At 41.8% G+C, this 20,301-nt stretch overlaps 1 protein-coding gene across 2 annotated transcripts; it reads left to right on the top strand.

Moving 5' to 3' along the window:
* The first annotated feature begins 846 nt into the window (after nt 1-846).
* serinc5 (serine incorporator 5) lies at nt 847-20,185 on the top strand. 2 transcript variants are annotated; one of them, XM_080499247.1, is made up of 12 exons: nt 847-979; nt 10,002-10,169; nt 12,505-12,683; nt 13,184-13,266; nt 13,728-13,821; nt 14,540-14,751; nt 14,938-15,030; nt 16,369-16,495; nt 17,093-17,162; nt 17,314-17,350; nt 17,797-17,941; nt 18,723-20,185. In XM_080499247.1, exons 1-12 carry the CDS (start codon nt 953-955, stop codon nt 18,865-18,867), a joined length of 1,380 nt encoding a protein of 459 aa, XP_080355373.1. In that variant the 5' UTR covers nt 847-952; the 3' UTR covers nt 18,868-20,185. The 2 variants fall into 2 exon arrangements, with proteins under 2 accessions (XP_080355373.1, XP_080355374.1); XM_080499248.1 differs by lacking the exon at nt 847-979 and adding an exon at nt 5,495-5,590.
* Nucleotides 20,186-20,301: the final 116 nt, after the last annotated feature.

Below are 20,301 nucleotides of genomic sequence, written 5' to 3' on the forward strand. Positions count from 1 at the left end.
CTGTGAGTGAATGTCATGCTTTTTTATTTGGATAAAAGTTTAGTTCTCAGCACATTTCAGTTCAAAAAAACTAATAACTAAGTAACAGTACTCTAAAGTATTGAGTAATGGTTTAATCATATATATTGTCACCACAGTTCTCATGTTACTTCAATTTGTGGCCATATAACGCAGCAACTTCATTATACTTAACGTAACGAATTACACTGCATGGTGTAAATATATTACTTTAGTATGAGTAAGTTACACGCTGACAATCCTACACTGGTTGTACTGCAAAGTTTCCCATGTGTGGAGGTTGAAGGACATTCTGCCACATGTTTTCATTCCTCGTGGTTTCATCTCCTCCTGAGAAAAAACATTCCCCAGACTCCACTAACAACCACCCCGGTGAGGACCGCCCCTCCTTTTCCAAACCACTAATCATATTTTAGACCCCCAATAATCAAAGGGTATCAAAGTGCTTTTTAGTTCAGGGGTCACATGCAGTCTAATGTGATCCCAGCTGGCCCACACCAGTAAAATAACTTAGAAATCCCACAGACATCTTTGTTTTTTTTTTTTTGTTCTGAGTTGTAGTGTGACGTGAAATTGCTGCGTTTTCACCAGGGCCCCTGATATTAGTTTTAACGTGGAATGTGCCGTGACACCATGTGTAAAATGAGAATTGTGTTAAAGTAAGTTGCATGGAAACGTCATTTATCTGGGAGACAGGAGGAAGAGGAGGGGAGAGGGAGGGAGGAAGAGGAGGAGAGACAGTGGGAGGAGGAGTGAGAGAGAGAGGGAGGACGGAGCAGTTTGAGGAGGACAGGCGGGTTGGCTCTCCCTCGGTGTGCTGCGAGGATTTCATGTGGAGACGGAAGAAGAAGAAGGATCGGACCAAGAACGCGCTCAGCTCGTCTTTCACGCCCAGAGACGCATCTTTATTATTATTGACCGCATCGGGCCGAAAATGTGCACACCGTGTTGTATCTCGCAGGTGAGAGACGGAATCCTCTTGTTATATCGTTGTCATCGTTGTTATTGTTGTTGTTCTTATCGTTGTCGGGGCTCGTTTTGCCGGAGCCGAAGCTCATAACGCGGCGGCGACGCGCGTCCAGTTGTCTCCATCAGAGCCCCAAGCTTCAGTCGTTTCCTTTGTCTGAGATTTTCCACCGCCAGTCTCGGCAAGCAACGGGAAATAGTGTTAATTTAATATTATCGGCAATGTCGTCCGTGAAGCCGGCTGGATAAGTCCACCGGGGCCACGTTAAAGAGGACAAAGGACGGTCAGCTCACCTCCAGCTGCTCTCTGCCTCCAGCCTCCAGCCACGAAGACTCTTTTTTTTTTTTTTTTTTTTATTATTTATTATTTTTAGCCTCGCATCACTACTAATGTCTGGTTTATTCCAGGGAAACAGTGGGATTCCTCCATTCGCTTTCGTTTACGCTCAGTTGCACCTTTTTACTGAGAAGTTGGGAGCTTTTCTCCTTCACACTTCCTCCACGAGCCACGAGCTCTCTGATGTCGTGGCGCATTGTTTTGTTTTGCACTGTGTTTGCTTGTAAACTCTTTTTTTAAAATATATAAATAAACATGCGCTGGCCACACTCTTTCGATCTGAACTGAATTGTTACCTCTCGAGATGCAGTCAGCAACTGTCATTACTGTGACAACTTGTATTTCTCATTTCTCTTGATGAGTCTCGACAGGAATTTTGTTTAAAAAGAAATATGTGGCTTGATCAAACCACTTGCAGTTTTTAGCTTTTGTTATTCAAAAGGAGAAAAAATGTATCCCCCTGACCCCAGGTTTGTCCTACTGCACTCTTGTTTACAATACTTTAAAACCTTGTAAAGCCACCATAACTGTTAGGAGCCAGCTGATTACATTTGTAATGATTTTTATACATCATTTAAAAGAACCACAAACCGCCTAAAAGTCAACAAGCTCCAAATGTTTACAGCTTTTAGAACAAATTGAATTACAGATGACGTTTTGGACTATTGATTTTCTAGAGTGAGAGAAAACACAAACTCGTACATGTTATTATTTTAAGTCTACAAAGCCAATATTCATACAGTCCTGGACATTTCAAATATCCAGACATTCCCTATTTAAAAAAAAACCAAACATGTTATAGCAAAGCCCTCCAGTTTATATTCAACAGTTTCTTAAATTGATGTGCGGTGAGCTTAAATGTAGTAGTTCGCTGTCAACTTTTAAAAATAGATTTGCAATACAGAATAATTAACGGTTACAGTTCAGACTGAAGATGAGAGAAAGGGAAGATTTTTTTTGTTTCTTTCTTTTAGATCTTTCCTCTGTTTTTGTTCCTTTTTGTTGTTTTGGGTTTTTGTTTGTCAGTTTTACATATTCTAGGTTATATAATTCATAGAATAGGCATTCATTCATTCATTCATTCTATTCAAGTTGATAATCTGTTATGAACCCATTCAGTGATAATCTTAATGGTTGTTTCTGAATTGCAGCTTTAGCCCTAAAAAGTTTTTTTTTTTTAGAATAAGAAAAAAAAAAAGCCTGGTTGTTTGACCAAGTCAACATGTTATTTTGTTTTTCAAACTTGCAAATTGTTTTCCAAACAGTGAAAACTTCATTTTAAACATTACAGTAATCCAATGACAAGCCGATGCAGGTGGTCTTTCTAAAGTTAGAAAAGGTTTTTTGTGGGCTGAGTGTTTTTTTTGTTGTTTTTTTAATTTTATTTTTATCACAAACAGATTGGTTTTGACCACGGGGTCGCCACTGCTGAGCCACTCAGGGCAGCAGTGTAATTACACATGCACATCCCTCGTCTGAGAGGCGCTCGCTCCCATTTCCTGTTCTTTTCACGGACGGGGAAGCGATGGAAAGAGGCTTGGATTAAGAGAAAATGAAGGGCAAACAATGAGATCGGTTTTTTGTTTGTTGCCGGGCTGGTGGTGTGCTAATCCTTGTCACAGACGCCCCATTTATATGTATACTTGCAATTAACTTCTTCTATGGGTGCATATATGTGCCACTCTGGAGGGTTCAGAGGGGCCCGAATCGATGTGTGGTCTTTTAATTTCCTACTTGGGCTCCGAGGTGGAAGTTGGAAGAGGGCGGGCCTTGTTTGGCTTAGATTTGAGGAGAGGTGCTGGCGTGATGTGGGAGCTGCACAAATGTAATTTCTCAGTGGGATGGGGGACGTACGCCATGTTGTGATGCGGTGGAGGTTCTGGGGGGGGGGGGGGTGGGGGGGTTGAGCTCAGTGTTGAATGTCGTCCAAAGTGCTGTGAGTGTTGGCTGCGAGTGTGGGACACGACTGAAACCATGTGGGTGCCTGTAGGCAGCACAGTTATGGCACGGCCACGTTTGCCAGGCCACATTAGTCAGGATGATCCTGGAGGCTGTCGTTCTGCGGGATCCTCCATTGGAAACACTGTCAAGGGGGTTAAGATAAAGGAGTGGGATTTTTTTTGAATGTGACAAATAACTTTATACCTCAAAAATGTGACTTGTCAGGTATTTCATACTTCAAGCTGAACTATTATGAAAAAGGATTCTCGCATTTTGTATAATTTATGCCTGATAATTATTGCCTCTGGATAGAAACTGTTGTTTCCACAGGTAATTTATTCCCCCGATCATTCATCTCTCAGGATGCATAGAATAATGCGATATTACAATCTCATAAAGATCACTCGCACAGACACCTCCTGCAGGGGTTGCAGGCCGTTGTTTGGGATCTGGTGAGCGTGGAAACTATAAAATCACTCGACTTGTTAGGCTGCAATCTGATTGAGAGCTGCGACTTACTGTTTGTGACAATTCTCCTCAATGGCACATTTCAGGGGCAGTCACATGATTAGAATTACTGTCCAACTGTGTACATAAGAGACATGTCGGCTATTTCCAGTTTCCCCTCAGGAATTTCTGCTGTGGTCAGCAGCAGCAGCAGGAGTTTGTTTTCCCACAGGATATCTCTGGCAAGCTTCACTCCCTTTTGTCTCCGAACTGTCTTATAGCAGACCTGATGTCTTCCTTTAGCTCCCCTCAGCCCGATCGCTCCATGTCTTTGTAATTTACTGTTGGCGCTGTGATTGCAGGCTGATGTAACTCTGTAAAATGTCAGGTAACTCTCCGTCTAAGCCGCAGCACGCTTTGGGAAGTTCTAAAAAAAAAAAGAAGGCCCCTGGCTAAACGCGACATGTTTGATTAGGACGTACCTGTGGATCTGATACTGCTGCGTGTTTTCACAGTCTTCCTCTTCTTGTTTGGTCTGTTTCCTTTGGGTGTTTTTTGCGACAGATTCTTCAGTCTGCGAGCGATTGTTTCTGGGTTTTTTGTTTTTTTTCTTCTCTCCTCACGGCTAACCTCACTTCTTTTGTTAGCTTTTTCTTTTCTGTACTCTCGACGAGCCTGAAGTTTCTCTCTGTTGGTTGTAGCTAGGAGCTCTATTTGCCAAGAGACGAGCAAAGCCCTCCCTTTTGTGTGTACGAAACAGAGCAGTGTTACATTTTTGTTGCGTGTATACAGTTGTCTAGCTATATGGACAACAGTGGAGCTGTCCGTCACAGCGTGGGGGTAAATGGAGTCGCTGGTCCTGGTCTTTGAGTTTTGGTCAGCCTTACGCTGAGCCTTTAATTCAGTTGTTTCGAGGTTCCTTTTGTTTCCACGAGTCCGCCTTTTTCATTTTCTTTTGCTTTGAACTGGTTTCCTGTGACTGCCTCCGACACAAAGCGTTGTTGTAATTTGAGATAAGAGGGTATGTCGGCAGTTTCATCTGACATAGTCTCCTATGACATAGTGCTCAGATTTCTGCAGTGTTGTTACCATCAAGCTTCACGATAGAGTTTCTACACATTTCCGAGGAGCCACAAATCCATTTGAGGTCTCATATTGAATACAAGAGGTTCCCTGGTGGATTCTTTGTAGATCTGTTTGATGAATGAAGAGCACTGATGGTTTGAATTGACCCGAGGTTTGCTTTCCCACTCAGGCAGCCACCGGGGGCCTTATGGGCTTCAAGTTGTTTTGATTGAGCCCGTCTCACTCATGAGTCATGTCTCTCTACCCATGTTTTCCCTTTGAGAGTTAATTGCTTGCTCTTGGGTGTGTGTGTATGTGTCGGCGAGCTCATTGTTTACTGATAAACATAAAGTCGACATTATAACTCACAAGGATATTTCTCCCGAGTTTCACGTGACCACATATCAAAGATGGTAAACATCTGTTTGTTTGGGTTTTTTTTCTTTTTTCTTTAAAACATTAATTTAAGCCCAAAATGTCCTGTTGATGCCCACATCTTCTATCCTGTGCATTAACACTTTCACTCTGCTGGGCGTTTTGTTGAATCCTCTTCAGTTCCTCCTGTTATGACGCTTTTATGTTGTGCTGACCGCAATACACTGCGTGACCTATTTTCTGGCGATGGGCTTGTTTGCATTGTGTAAGCAGTTGTGCCATAGCGGCTACATGGGACTGGGTTTAACCCCATGGCTTTGATTTCGGCTCTTCTTTCTATTTCCTGTTTGTCAAACGCCCCGGTCTTTTTCCACCGCTGCTGCTCTGAGGATCAAACGCTGCTGCTTTTGAGTTTGAAGAATGGAGGAGGGGAGAAACATGGTAATCATCATCAATTCTCTGACAAACAGGTCTCTGTGTAATCAGACGTGAATTCCAGATTGATTGCGTGTACATTTATGTTGGATTTGTCAATTATATGTATGTTAAAAAAAATTTCTCATTAAAATTTTTGGGGATTCTCCACTGTTGTCTCCTCAGATGAGACTGATTCACAGGAATGTTTTGTGTTTGGTCTCTAAACCTCCTGGACATCTGAGAGTTAAACCGGCAATCGGGGCAAAGTTTAAAAGTCTGTTATGAAAAGCAGAAACAAAAAAAAGGATAATTTATTTCGTGTCAGATGAGATGAGAATTGAGCTTTTTTTAAAGTGTGAGAAAGAGACGAGTGTAATGAGAGTCCAGAAATGGGAGTTTTAGCAAGGTTTTCTCCGGGATGCTTTGTATCCTGGAGGACGAGAACCAATGTGAGGCTGCCAACTGATGTTTAAATTGGGGTCCAAACTGCAGACGCGTCAACCACCTGTCGACATGCTGCTTGGACAGCCGGGCGGTGGAGGAGGGGGCGGATGGCCTATCAAGTGGGTAGGGTCAACGCTGGTCGCCATGGTTACTCTTGTATCTGCGTGTGGTGGAATTCCACAGGACGCCTCCCCCCCTCCCTTTCTGGGCTCCCACCCTCAGCTTTGCAGCAAGCGGTTGGGCCCCCCTGACTGTGTGCAGTCTGCTGGTGAAACACCCCCTAACTAATGAAATCTAAACACCCTCACAACCTAGATTGTCCTGTTTTTCCCACTCACTTTCAGTCCGCTGTAGTTAATTAATCGCTCATTGAGAGAGACATGTGGGTGCAGCTGAGACAAAGGAAATGGTTTATCCTGTTAGGCTTATGTGGAGTCAAATGGAGACCAATAGACACGAGCAGAGATTTCAGGCTAAAAGTCTCTGTGTTAAAGCCCAGATATTTACATTTATCCTTTTCAAGTAGAAGCTTTTCACCTTTTTCTTTTTGGTTCTTCTTTGTTGTTATTTGGATTAAATATTGCAACCGTTTGTTTCACTTGCTGAAACAAGTTACATTTGGTCAAATGTATGTTGTGGGTAATTAATTTACCTGTGAATATTGTATATTGATTTTGATCTATTTTTCCCGTGGTTCAATAAATTAATGAGACTACCACTGAGCAGGACTGTGCCAACCAAGATTTTCACTTGAAAATTTACTGACTCACTATTCATATTACCCCCAAGTCATCAAAATGTATCTTTTAAAAGAAAAAAAAAAAGTATTTTCTATACCTTGAGCTGGAGACTCATGTCAATGTGGTGGAGGTTATCAGATGGCATTCGACGCAAGTCGGGCTGCACCTGTTTCCGATCATCAGTCTGTTTCACAGCAAGAGACACAATTTTGAGTATGGTCATGCGTGTCTTTGAATTTTTTAATGATAGAAACTATTAAAAAAAAAAAAGACCTGCTCGAACAGAAAAGCATGTACACTCTATATAATACAAACCTATGAAATAAGAACTCTCTATCCATCCATTACAATTGTATCCTTATCGTAATATCAACATGCTCAACGCATGAAAGACTGTATACAGGATGTATCGACACATGAAGTCAACACTGCTGCAATACAGTTTATTTAGTTGACACAAACTCATGGATTAACTGTTTGTGCCATGTATGATTTAAGGTGACGCCCAATGCCATGGTCTTTTGTCGGAATGCTGTCCCGGGTCAGGTGCGACGTCAGAAGACGCCACGAGCATATATTATCAATATTCTAACTATACTGGTACTTGGCTAGCCCTCTAATGCAGAAATAGGCTGGGAGACGGAATCAGGATGCAAAGTAGAGTTTTATTGCTAAAACCCGGAGCCCAGATCGATCAGTGGACACAAAATGTTTAGCTCTTGAATACAGTCCTGGGGATCCTCCCTCGACCTCCAGGTGCATCCCATTTTTCTTTTGACCACTCAACAGTTGTCTGGAAAATAACCGGGTTTTTCCATAGTGTCTTTGAGAGGCCCCTCCTATCATAATTTCACTAACTAAGCTGTTTTAATGGTATACCTCCTTTGCTCTATTCTGGGCCTCCCCAAGCTCTTACAGCGGACACAGTTGTAATCGCTTGAGGCTGCTTCCTGATTTTTAAAAAACATTTATGAGTCTAATACATTGTTTTGATCTAACCAGCATGCATAGCCTGTTCGTTTACACAGACATTCTCAATACAGTGTGACAGAGAATAAAAGGTAATTGGTCAACACCAACCAGTGCAAGTAACTATAAAACATATTCCCCATGCGTCATATTAAGGCTCATTTGTTGCAAATACCACAGTAGATTGTGGTGGAATCTATCCTTTGTGCCTGAAGTGGTGAAACCTGTCGAATTGCTTCAGTTTGACAGTTTTCAAAAGCCGCTTATTTTACATAAATGACATCTAAAGTTGTTAATTGAGACCTTGAATGCAAATTAGACTTTAAATATGTTTTAGTCAATGAACAACTTAAATGGAAAGTGTCTGTCCTCTGCCTTACCTCCTTCCACTTCACATCTAAGCAGCTGTTGGCAAGCCGCTGTTCATTTGTCCATATTTTTTTTCTGACTCTCGTTTACTTCAGTGTAGCTGCATTCCGAGACCAGACTTTTTTTTTTTTTTTGTAGCTCAGGCTCACCAGCCTTGCCTTGACATGTAATCCTTCACTAGTGCTTTTCCCTTCTTGCTCCGCCTCCTGTGTGTCAGGAGAGGCAGTAGGCTAACATACCACTGAGAGTCATGCGTGCAGGACTTCCAGTGAAGCTACCGCACCTCAACTTTTGCCCACCTGGCAGTTTTCTTTTACCTCTCACCACATCAGTGTGTGTTTTACACCGTAGCGCATACAGGATGAGGGGTAGGAGGCTAAAACAAGCAGGGTGGGTCGGCTACAGTAAGACCTTGTGCCGTGTAATTATAGAGCTGTCTTTTATACAGCGATCCTCCTCCTATATGACGGCCTGTCAGGAGAAACAGAGTAGTCCTCTGTGTTCCGAGTGTGTTTGTGTGATGGGGACAAAAGACCGGACTGTCTGTGTTGAGGAAAAGTTGCTCCTGTGAAGCAGAGGGAGGGATTTCTCCCTCGTGATGGAAACCATGAATGAGCAATGTCAAACCCGGTCGGGTGTTTTCTGTTTCCCACAGTTCAGTAAAGTGCTCGGATTTCGCCATCTGGCAAAGTTGTGGTTATTATCAGTGGGTTGTGAAAGCTAATTCTTTGTAAATGATTAGAAAGTACCAGAAGGTACCAGTCGGTGTCATGTATGACATATTTTGCCCTACTTCCTCGAACATTTACGGAACAATGTCTATTTCTTTTGTTTTGATTATGAGCTAATACATGGTGTGGCTTTTTTTGAGGGGGGGAAGTACAACAGAAACAAACAAACTGCCCCCCCCCCCACCTCTACAGCAACTTAAACAGAACTTTTTGTCCTGAGGTAATAAAAGGCATACAGTAAGTTTCATGAAACTGCCTCATTACTTAAAGTTATTGAGTTTGGAGCTTGAAGCAGTAATTTGGAGAACTGATGTAAATCTGTCAGTTCTGGAACAAGAACCTGTTCAGTTACGAAGGCACTTCTATTTTTGTTTGTTTTTCGAGAGTTTGCCTCGCGCGAATAAATACTGCTGTGCTGATGAGGCTGAGAATCTGGGTGATGTCATTAAAACTCACCAGATTTTACAGATCTAATAAATCTTTTGTATAACCGTCCATCTGCAAGTATTTTGGCTCTGAGGTGGAGTTAAATAAAAACAACAACAGTTGAGTTGCTTGCATATTGTTTTAATTTATTAAAATACCATGCATTTTTTGTGTTGTTCCTCTTTTAGCATTTACAATTGTAATATATTTGTGTTTCTTCTATGAAATTGGTCTGCGTCGTGATTAGGACTGCAGATACACCATTTTTTACTTAGTAGATTAATCAAGAAGAATATGTCAGAAGTCAGGTTATTATTGGCTAATGAGTGAGAATGATGAGAACGAGATCTTTCGTTCAAAAATATATATACAAGAAACCATTTCTTAATGTTAGACTGGTAATTATGAAATTTTTTTTTGATAAATGTTAATAGGACATATACATTTAATTTTTAGATTATAAATCGATACATTCTCAGAATACACACCCAACAAGTGGTCCTTCTCTACAGTTTTGCTGAAATGGTTTGAGACTTTATAAGTTAAAACACAAATTTGGATTTTATTTCAAACTCTGTTTCGTCATGTTGTCACGTGACCTCTCTGAGGTATTTTCCACCTTATTTCCCGCTTCTCAGGGGACAAAATGAACACGAGGCTTTGAAATCATGATGCTTGTATTAGATATTTTGGAAGAACTGTGAAACCCTAATGGTTATTTTCCCCTCTCTTTTCTCCAATGTTCCCCGCATGCAGCTGGCCTGCTGCTGCGGCTCGGCGGCCTGCTCCTGCTGCTGTAACTGCTGCCCCAAGATCAAACAGTCCACGGGGACCCGGATTATGTACGCCATCTACTTCCTTTTGGTCACTGTTATCTGTGTCATCATGATGTCCCCCACGGTGGAGCAGCAGATGAAAGACCACGTGAGTACATACATCACACACTAATGTGGAACTCCTTCAGGACACACACAACAAAATTCAATGCTAAAAGCTGTACGCCAACTAGATGTGGGTAACTTTTCTTTTTTTTATATTTATGGGAAACATATAATATACTGGTATATTTGCATATGGCTAAATACTAAATGGTTGAAAATGTAAATAGTAATGTGCAAGGTAATCATGCTTGCATACAAATCTGTAACTCTCTCTTGAGCCCTGCAACCGCCTAATTTTAAATGCATCATGAGTGGAGTGGTTTAGAAGCACTCGGCTCTAAAAGCCCCGCAGTAAATGAATGTCTCCACAGTACAGTGATTAGATAATACTTTATGATAAGATCTACTGAAGCAACCGAGACTTGAGGTCATGATTGTGTAAGTGTGGTAGTTGACTTATTAGGGTTTTAAGGAGAGACAGTCGAGTTTGGCTGTTTTGTTGTATGGCGTTTTTTTGTTTGTTTGTTTTGTTTTGTTTTGTTTTGCAGGATCAGGTAACATTAGTTCCTCATTGATGCTTAGATTTTCACATACAGCTTAATCATCTGATTGAAACAATTATGACCTGGAAGCCCACCGTCCATATTCTGTGTGGCCAATAGACATTTAAAAAGTAAAGTTATTGGGGTTTACAGGTAATGTGAGAAAGAAGCAAAATGAACAGATCTTCCAATTGATGAGATGAAAATGACCAAAGAAACAACTCCTTACTATTTGTGGGTAGTTTATTTAATTCACACATTATATAATTCTTTCATTATTTTTGAATTAATTAGTTTGCTGAAGAGGGGGAAAAAAGGAAGACCGGCTCAAGCTGAAAGTCTGTGACCTTTCACAGTGTTTGTCCAGCTGTGAGTCAGTTTGTTATTGACGCAAAGGCAGAACTGAAATAAAAATGGTTTAAAATAGGTCAAATCAGAGGGTACATCTGTCAGTGTACAGACGGTGACAAGGTCTCAAAACGAATCATACCAATGATACAAAACATAGCTTATTGTCCACACTTTAGTGATAACTGGATGTTTCAACCACCTTAGGCCCACATGTGTAAAGTGAATCTCAGTGTTAACAGGTAATAATGTTTTTGTCATCTGGGACGAAATCTTCAGTTGAATCTGTTACCATGGCAATGACCAAGCCTCCCTAGCCAGCAGTGCTATTTGAAGATGACATATTTCCACCCTTCATGTCCTGTTTTCTCCGCGCACTCTGCCCAGAGTATACAGTACAGTATTAAAATCATCCCCTGCTGTGCACCTCCTTTGAGAGATACAGAGGCACAAAATGGCCTCTGATAGCGTCGTACAGAGCCCGCTGAGTTGGGAACGCACGCACGCACGCACGCAGGCACACAGTGATCGCAGTGGGAAGTCCCGGCTAAGAGAGCAGCCATTGTGTGTATGAGAGCGCTGGTCTTTTTCTCAAGAGATTTACAGCAGTCTGAAACAGCCGGCCCCCCTTTCCCTCTTAATCACAACACCATGGACATGCTAATATGGCCCTCAACATGAGACAAAAGCTCCAGAAATGGGCTTTTTGCCTTACGTTGTGATCTGGCTCCGGACTGCGCTTCACACTAAGGTGATGACAACTCAATCCACTGGCGTCTCACCCTCTTGTGTAACTTTGAGGACCAGTAATTAGTAAAGCCACCCTGACCAGATTGTAAACTCAAAGGAAAGACTGGTAGATCTCTGAGAAAGTTTTTCTTCATTCTCATTAGTAAAGGGGACACATATTTGAGTTTCCTTGCTGTGGTTTTGATATTCATAAGCTCTCCCTTCTGTTGGCACATCGCCACCAAAGAAACAATTTTCTGTTGAAGGAGATACTGAGGTCCTTATCTACATTACTGAGGCAGGTTTTTTTTTTTCCTTCTTGGTCGTTCAGAATCATGTTTTGGATTTCAGGTCAAGAGGGATCTTCCCGTCTCTTTTTCCTCCCTTCCCGCTGCCTCTGCCTTCCCCTCTTGCCGTTGCCTCTGACTTGCTGACAAAAGGCGTTTAATTTATTCATCTGTGTCTTTTGTTTGTGGACACTGACAGTTAGTTGTAAGGCCCCTCTAACAGGCTGTAGAGAAGGGGAGATGAAAGAGGGCTCCACGGAGAGAAAGAGGGGTTGTTGTTGCTGCCTGTTCTCTTTTTCTGCTCCTTGAGAGGCGTGACGTTCAGAATAGACACTATTGGGCCTTTTCACCGAGGCCTCATACTAGACAAACATGAGCAGAGGTGGGTTGTTTTTTGTTTTGTTTTGTTTTTTTCAATAGCACAATGATCTAATTTAGGTATTTTGGGGGGGGTTATTATTTTTCCATTCAGATCCCTTTCTACAGCGAATTGTGTGAAAGAATGAATGCAGGCGAGAACTGCAAAACCCTGGTGGGCTACTCGGCTGTCTACAAGGTGTGCTTTGGAATGGCCTGCTTCTTTTTTTTTTTCTTCATCTTCACCATACGAGTGAACAACAGCACCGGCTGCAGGGCGGCCATTCATAACGGGTGAGCAGAAATTCTTGGTTGTTATGATTTTGCCCTCAACTAACATTTTTTTGCATTTATAAAGCACCGTCAAGCAAGTGTTGTGCATGTATGGTTTAAAAAAACAACAACAACAAAAAACTGTTAAAATCATCAAATATAATGAAAGAAAGTGAGACAAGAAGCTTGACTTATACAGTAAATGAAATTATCAATAAGTGAGTCTTTCGATGAGCTATAGAATCATACACAAACACGACGATCTGGTATCTGTAAGTAGATTTAACAATGATGTGACTCACTGTCTTATAACCTTTTGAAATGTGCCTTTTTTTCTGAACAAATAACCGACAGAAGAAAACTTGGATTGATAATTTAGAGTCATTAGTTACTTGTTAGAGTCACATTCTGTATTTAGATGAAGGTTTTTAACATTTACTTTCTGACTAACTTGCATTTGGTGTGGTATCGAATTTGTCATTGTTGCTTGTTGTTAACATGGTCACCACTTTGAACGCCAGATTCTGGTTGCTGAAGTTTGTTTTGCTGGCGGCATGCTGTGCTGGAGGCTTCTTTCTCCCAGGGGAGGAAATCTTTCTGGAAGGTAAAGAGAACTAACAAAAAAACAATCAAAGCTTGATTTTGTTATTTGATTTATGAGATGTGACTTGCATGTAACTTGCATGTCCATTTCAAAAGTCTTCAAATTACAATAGGAGATGTAGGAAGGGCTAAAAATGCAAGTTGAAGCAACAGAGTTAGCAGCTTTAAAGTGTGTGCCTGATTTCCCCATTGGTGACTCTAAAGTGCTGAGTGCATACTTCTTCCTTCCAAGAGAATTTTGCTGTGAGCATATTTTACGTGACGCCATCGGTTTAAAGGTGGCTGTTGAAATTCAGAGTGATTTGTTGAATTATGTAAGGGAAACGTTGAAATCAAACAGCATATATCTCTGTACAGATAGTCTTGGGTTTTCAATGGTACTTGCTGCAGTTTTAACTTGCCATGCAGGTTTGCCATCAGTCAAACTCAGTTTTCTGTCTCCCCCTGTGTTTGATATCGCAGTCTGGCGCTACATCGGAGCCATTGGGGGTTTCATTTTCCTCCTGATCCAACTCATGATGTTGGTGGAGTTTGCACACAGATGGAACACAAACTGGTGAGAGCAACACGTCTCCTCTCTGCTTCTGTCTCTTTTCACCCAGGAACTTACGGGCCGGCCATGTGGACGGTCCTTGAATGAGATCATTGCGCTGCTTTTCATTTGTTCTTGGATCCTATTACTGTCAAAGAAGTTGGAATGAGGGAGTCACGTGGCTTTGTGTTTCTGTGGGTGGAGGGCAGGCCAGTGCTGTGCAGATTCACAGGATGCATATGGTTTCTTCCCCGTTGACACACGCACACGCACACGCACACGCACACGCACACGCACACACACACACACACACACACACACACACACACACACACACACACACACACACACACACACACACAGACACAGACACAGACACAGACACAGACACAGACACAGACACAGACACAGACACTCACACTCACACTCAGCAGATTTCTCTGCCATTAAGTTGAACTTCTCAGGACATGTTGATGTTTGTTTTAAAACCCACTTTTTATTGTGTGTGAAAGAAACTACTTTTCTTCTATTCAGGGTCACAAGTAAACCACCAAAGATGACTCTTTCTTTCTCTCTTTTAACTTTTTCTTTAGGACAATTTTACCTGGGTCAATCCTTCTTTCTTCCCCACCCACTTATCTTTTGTACCTTTTAATTTACCTTTCTTGAGTTCACGTTGTTTTTTTCCCTTTCTTCTACCTGTTTTTTCTCTCCCTCTCCTCCTCTCTCGTTCCGTCTGCAGGAATTCAGGAGTGACGTACAACCGCCTGTGGTATGCGGCTCTGGCCTTAGTGACTCTGCTGCTGTTCACAGTGGCTGTGGGCGCTGTAGTCTTCATGGGTTTGTTTTACACTCACCCTGAGGCCTGTTTATATAACAAGATTTTCCTGGGCATCAATGGCAGCCTCTGCCTCATTGTTTCCCTGCTGGCCATCTCCCCCTGCATACAGAAACGTAAGGAACTATACTCGCAACACGCCGCATCTAATTTGACTAGAAGCTAGGAGCATTTGCATTTTCGGAAAGTAGTGTGACATTTTGAAATCAATACAGGGCAGCGCATTCGAGACCAAACTCACCTGAGTGTTGTGTGAAAATTCAGAGAAACTCAATTCAATGTGTGTATCTTTGTTTGTGCAGTGCAACCCACATCCGGGCTCCTGCAGCCAGGCGTCATCAGTGTGTACGTGATGTATCTCACTTTCTCGGCCTTCTCCAGCAAACCAAAAGAAAGTGAGTATGAGACGATTCACTTCATCTCCGTCCCATCATAGAAGTTGTTGAAGAACTCTTGGAAGAGCTATATATATATATATATATATATATATATATATATATATATATATATATATATATATATATATATATATAATTTTATTTAAAAAAAATTTTTTAATGATGATTTATAGATTAGGCTCAATGATGCCACATTTCATCAGTTGGTTTTGCTTTGTCCTGCTCAACACATTGCAATATATCTTTAAAGTACAACCCTGGTCGCACGCCTGCCTCGTGATGGCACCGTGACTCTACAAAGTGTACTCCGGTCACTCCGAGTTCTGCTGGATGCCTTGAAAGAATTTCTTAAAATCTGATTTACATTTTCACAACCATTGACAGAAGAACATCGGCGGCTCCTGACATCTTCCTCTTAATTCTAATCTTTGAATATGAGATGTTTTAGCCTTAAGGTCAAAGTCACAATAACATCAAGGTTTTCATCGCCATTTTAATGGTGCTTTGTGAGTTAAAGCTATGTACGGCCTTGATGAGGCTGTTGAGGAATTTTGTTGGACGGAGACAAAGATTGAGGAGAGTTTTGACGCTGCACGACAGGTTTTATTTAGGATGGCAAAGGATTCAAACAAAGGTTAAGGTTAACTTCAAAATATCTCTGCCATTGCTTCAGTCAACCTCGTTTTTATCGACAATAGCCTCCAGGATAATATCTGTTGTTATTCATGTCACAGTTTATTACTCCTCTCAACCTCATTCAGTGTCAGAGCAGCGTGACCTACTCAGTGTCTCGGGGTGATACGATATCGAAGTCAAAATAGATGGAAGTCAAAATATTGAATATCAAACACTGTGAATAATGGTTTCCATCTGAAATGTTAATTTAAATTTGTTTAAAGCTAGGAACATGAATATATAAATGACGGCTTACTCTTCTCAATGACATCTGATGTCAATAAGAAAGGCAAAGACGTGTATCTCAAAAACTTAACGTTTAATTGGGATCATTTAGAGACAACGTTTCTTAAAACGACTGAAACTAATGAGAGCCCTGTATTCACCCCTGTCTCCTTTGTTCTAATCAAGGTTAGATACATTTTTTCTACGTGTTAGACACATAATATCAATGTAGAAATTTGATTTCAGGATATAGCAATTACATCTTATAATCCTAAATGGTGTTTGTACAGGCTGCTGCCTCTCGTTGTTTATCTCCTTTCACTGCTCGTGCCAAAACACACACGCTCACCGCATCTTTTGTAAGCGCCATTCTTCTTGTCATACTTGCTCTTGTTTGTTTTTCATCCCATCCATCTGTGTTTTCCTTCTGTCCAGTGGTGGAGATCGACGGTGTGAACAAAACCGTCTGTGTGTTCCCCTTCAACTCCGGGACGGAGAGCGACAAGAAGATTGTCACTGCTCTGGGGACCGTCATCCTGTTTGGCTGCGTCCTTTACTCTTGGTGAGACATGTCAACAATTATGCAAACCTGCGACGACGTCAACCGTGGAGCTTTCAAAGAATCGTGTGAGCCTTGACGGCTTTCTGGGAGCAAGAGGAGCAAGCTCTCCCACAACGTTCTCACACAACCGATGTTTGTCTTTTTTTCCCCCCCTCACTGAATATGCAAACTGTGCTGCCCGGCACTCGTTTTCAGTTCGTTACGTGGAGAGAAGCAAAGGCGACAATCTAAAGCCACTAAGGACTGCTTCATAATGGCAAATGTGCAATCAAAAAAATAGTTGATGGCAGTCTGTTGCTACACGGACGAGCTGGTTTGGATTGGCTGTGACTCTGAGGAGGCGGTGTTTGATTGGCTGTAGCGGAGCCAAGGCTCAGAGACACAAGAACTGCAGCTTTTTTTTTGCTTTTGTTCACATGTGTTTCCCATCATGTGGAGGCATCCTGTCTCTCGTGGCCGCTCCCTGAAGAGGAGGAAATCGGGTTCTGCTCCATTCTGAAACTGCAAATTATTGAGAAGCAAATATAACTGAAGAAATTACAACCTTTCTCCTTTGTCTGTCGACTGTTTGTTTTCTCCACCCCCCCCCCCCCCCAGCCTGACGTCCACCACCAGGAGAAGCTCGGCAGCCCTCAGAGTGTGTAGGAATAATGAACCAAAGTCTGAGGTAAATGCACAAATATTCAGACCTCTCTGGGTGTGCTGACTAAATAAATATGCAGACCGAGGGTTTATAACCACACAGACCAGGCAGAAGGAAAATGATCTATTTCACATTGAATTTCAACTTGATGGTAAATTATTTCCACACTTTGCAGAGAGCTCGCTGCTGCTTCTGTTTTGGAGATGACACAGGTAAGAAAAATCAATTAATGACCCTTTTTTCCCTCGGCACTCATAACACCCCCCCCCCCCCCCCCCATGGCCTTTTCCATTCAGTCAGTTTGTGCGCTCATGTCCTCTGTTGAGGTGTTTGCACACAGAGGAGATATCCTCATTATTATTCCTGAGACACATCAAGGATGGTGAGAAAGCATTGGTCAGCAAACAAAGATGATGTCACTGTTACTAGGAGGTTAGTATGACACAGTAAAGTGATCGGGAGAAGTGGGATTGTGGGTAGGCACACACTGCCACCTGCTGGAAACAAAACAAGTGCAAAACATTAGATTCTGAAAAAAAGATCCCCATTTGTTTGTAAATGCCATTGTCACCAATGTCATCTGTGCCAAAGACTTAATTACCCCTGATATATAGTTTTCACTGTGTTCTGACTCGATTGTGGGATTTTTTTTTTTCAGAGGACTTTGACGAGGAGACGACTGGTTCGGGCCAGAACGTCGTGTACGACGAGAGAGAAGGAACCATCTACAGCTACTGCTACTTTCACTTTGTCTTCTTCCTGGGATCCCTTTATGTCATGATGACGGTCACCAACTGGTTTCAGTAAGTGAAGCTTTGAGGACACACAACAGAGCAGAAGCAGTAGTGTTGTATCTGGCGGGTGTTACGACCTGGCTCAGCGACGAGGAAGCTGTACATAGAGGAAGTAACAATAACCAGGTACAATAATCAAACAGAACCCAGAATACACAATATTACAACAAAAGGAGGGCCACATGGGTAATGCCAATTAACTCAACAATGTTTGATCTAATATAACCCAAAAAAAAGGCAGCTTCTTCACGAGAAGGCCTTTAACTAAAGTTCAACTATCACAAATTCAATAAACAAAAGAGCAGCACTTGCACACAGATAACGAAAAGCGAGAGTGGAGCAGAGTTCAAACAATCACACAGCAATCCAAAACACACACCAAGGTTCTCGGGGCAGACTGACAGTTGCACCTATAACATACAGGTGCAACCGTTTGTGGTGTTATCAACACTTGTATCTGCTCGTTTACTAAATATACCCCTGTGGTATATTCTGTTGGACCTCTGTGACCCACCTGGGTAAATATATTGTATTTCCAGACAGCTCATCTGTTTGCTTGTTGAAAATGAGCATATGAGCTCAAAATGCCACCATGGAGTGAATAATCCACTGAGTGTTTTACAAGTAGGTTTAAGTGAGCCTTGATTTCATTGTTTAATGTTATTGCACTACCTCCAGAACTTAAATCCAAATGGCTTTGGGCATTTTTTGTGTGTTTTTGGCGCAATTAAAGTGAAGCATGACTCCTCTCGTGTGACTCTGCTCACGGTCTGCTCTCTTCTTTTCACAGTTTTGACGACCATAAAATTGAGAAGCTGCTGGAAGGAAGCTGGTCTGTGTTTTGGATTAAGATGGTCTCCTGCTGGGTCTGTCTCATCCTCTACATGTGGACCCTCTTCGCCCCCATGGTCTGCCCGAAGCGGTTTGAGGCTTAGGGGTTCAACATGCTCATGTGTCGGGCGACTCTGATTCTTGGGATGTGGCCAGGATGAAGTTCCCACAGTGGGCTAAAGTGGACCACCACACACCCCTGTCAGCTTGAAACACAACCCGACTCTACCCTCAGCGCGTGAAATGGAGGATTATCTGTTGCCTTTTGTTTTTATATGTCAGTGTTTACTTTGTTTTACAATGTTGAACAGTTAATACCTTGACGGTAAGCTTTTACTACCACTGACTCTCCTGAGTTTTTGTATTACGTATATACAGATTTTGAAAGTGGATAGCGGCGTTACTTTCAGAAACATCCCGTTTTCACAGATTTAGACACCGAAAATAATTTCAAGCTTGAAAAGTGGATTTTGTAAGTATTTTCTCTATGTGTTCAGATTATGTCAGAGTTGTGCTTTTCCCCTCAGCCGGCCATTTCAGTTTTGTACAGCGAGGACATAAAGTTGTAGCAAAGTTCTGGGACAAATTTATTTCAAGGGAGAAATGTTACAGACAAATTTGTATTTATTTAAGTGTGCCTAAATGATTTAAAGAAGAAATGGGTGAACTGAATTAGATTTGTCCCCGACTCTGTTCGGGGGTGGGGGGGATAAACCTCATCTCTCAGGCTCACGTTGAAGCTGTAAATACGTCAATGCTTTGTTATATTGTCTCTTTTTGTAGAAGTTTTCTATGCAACAAGAAGAGCTCTTTTCAATATTAGAGATCCCAGTGTTGTCATGTTTCCACGTAGATCACGAGTACCGTTTTGGGTTCTATTGATGTCAGCGCTCCCTTTGAGCCAAGCCGTTTCCTAAGAAAATCCACATTATATACATATACAATTCCAGTTGCTGTGGTATAGTGGTCGTGTAGGGCAGTGATCCTCAAATCAACCTGCCCTAAAGAGGAATGACTTTCAGAAAACCACAGTGACACAGATAAGTAACATTTACCAAAGGTAGATGTCAGATCAGGAAACCACACAGGATTGTTACATGCTGTGGTTTTCAAAGTGTGGGGTCCGGCCTCTTCTGGGGGAAACTGAAGAGTTTTTTTTTTTTCTTTTCTTTTCTTTTAGATGTTTTTTCATACATTAAAAAAAATGTAAAACAAAGAACTGGAGGTTAAAATTATTTTATTGAAACACATCTTTAAAATTGAATTACTTATAAGTGGAAAAGAGAGGATTTAAATAGTAAAATAGGCTTAAGTGCACACAGTTGTAGAATATATGTTAAAAAAAAATTTTTCTAGATATTTAAAATGACAACATCTGAGGAGCAGGAGAGGAGTTTTGCTTTATATCGGCTGTGGATCCCAACAGCATTCTCTCTTTCAATGGGGAACCCGGAAGTCTCATTGAACCAAAAATTACTACATGGCGAGAGACAAAGCATGACGTGAGACTGGAGGGGGGGGGTAAAATGTGGAAAAAG

This window comes from Blennius ocellaris (assembly GCF_963422515.1).
Source record: "Blennius ocellaris genome assembly, chromosome: 7".
In the NCBI taxonomy this organism is placed as follows: domain Eukaryota; kingdom Metazoa; phylum Chordata; class Actinopteri; order Blenniiformes; family Blenniidae; genus Blennius; species Blennius ocellaris.

Coding starts and splice junctions, on each gene's coding strand:
- serinc5 (XM_080499247.1), top strand. CDS start 953: ATGTGCACACCGTGTTGTATCTCGCAG. Junction 980..10,001: donor CACCGTGTTGTATCTCGCAG/GTGAGAGACGGA, acceptor CCCCGCATGCAG/CTGGCCTGCTGCTGCGGCTC. Junction 17,942..18,722: donor ACGGTCACCAACTGGTTTCA/GTAAGTGAAGCT, acceptor TTCTTTTCACAG/TTTTGACGACCATAAAATTG.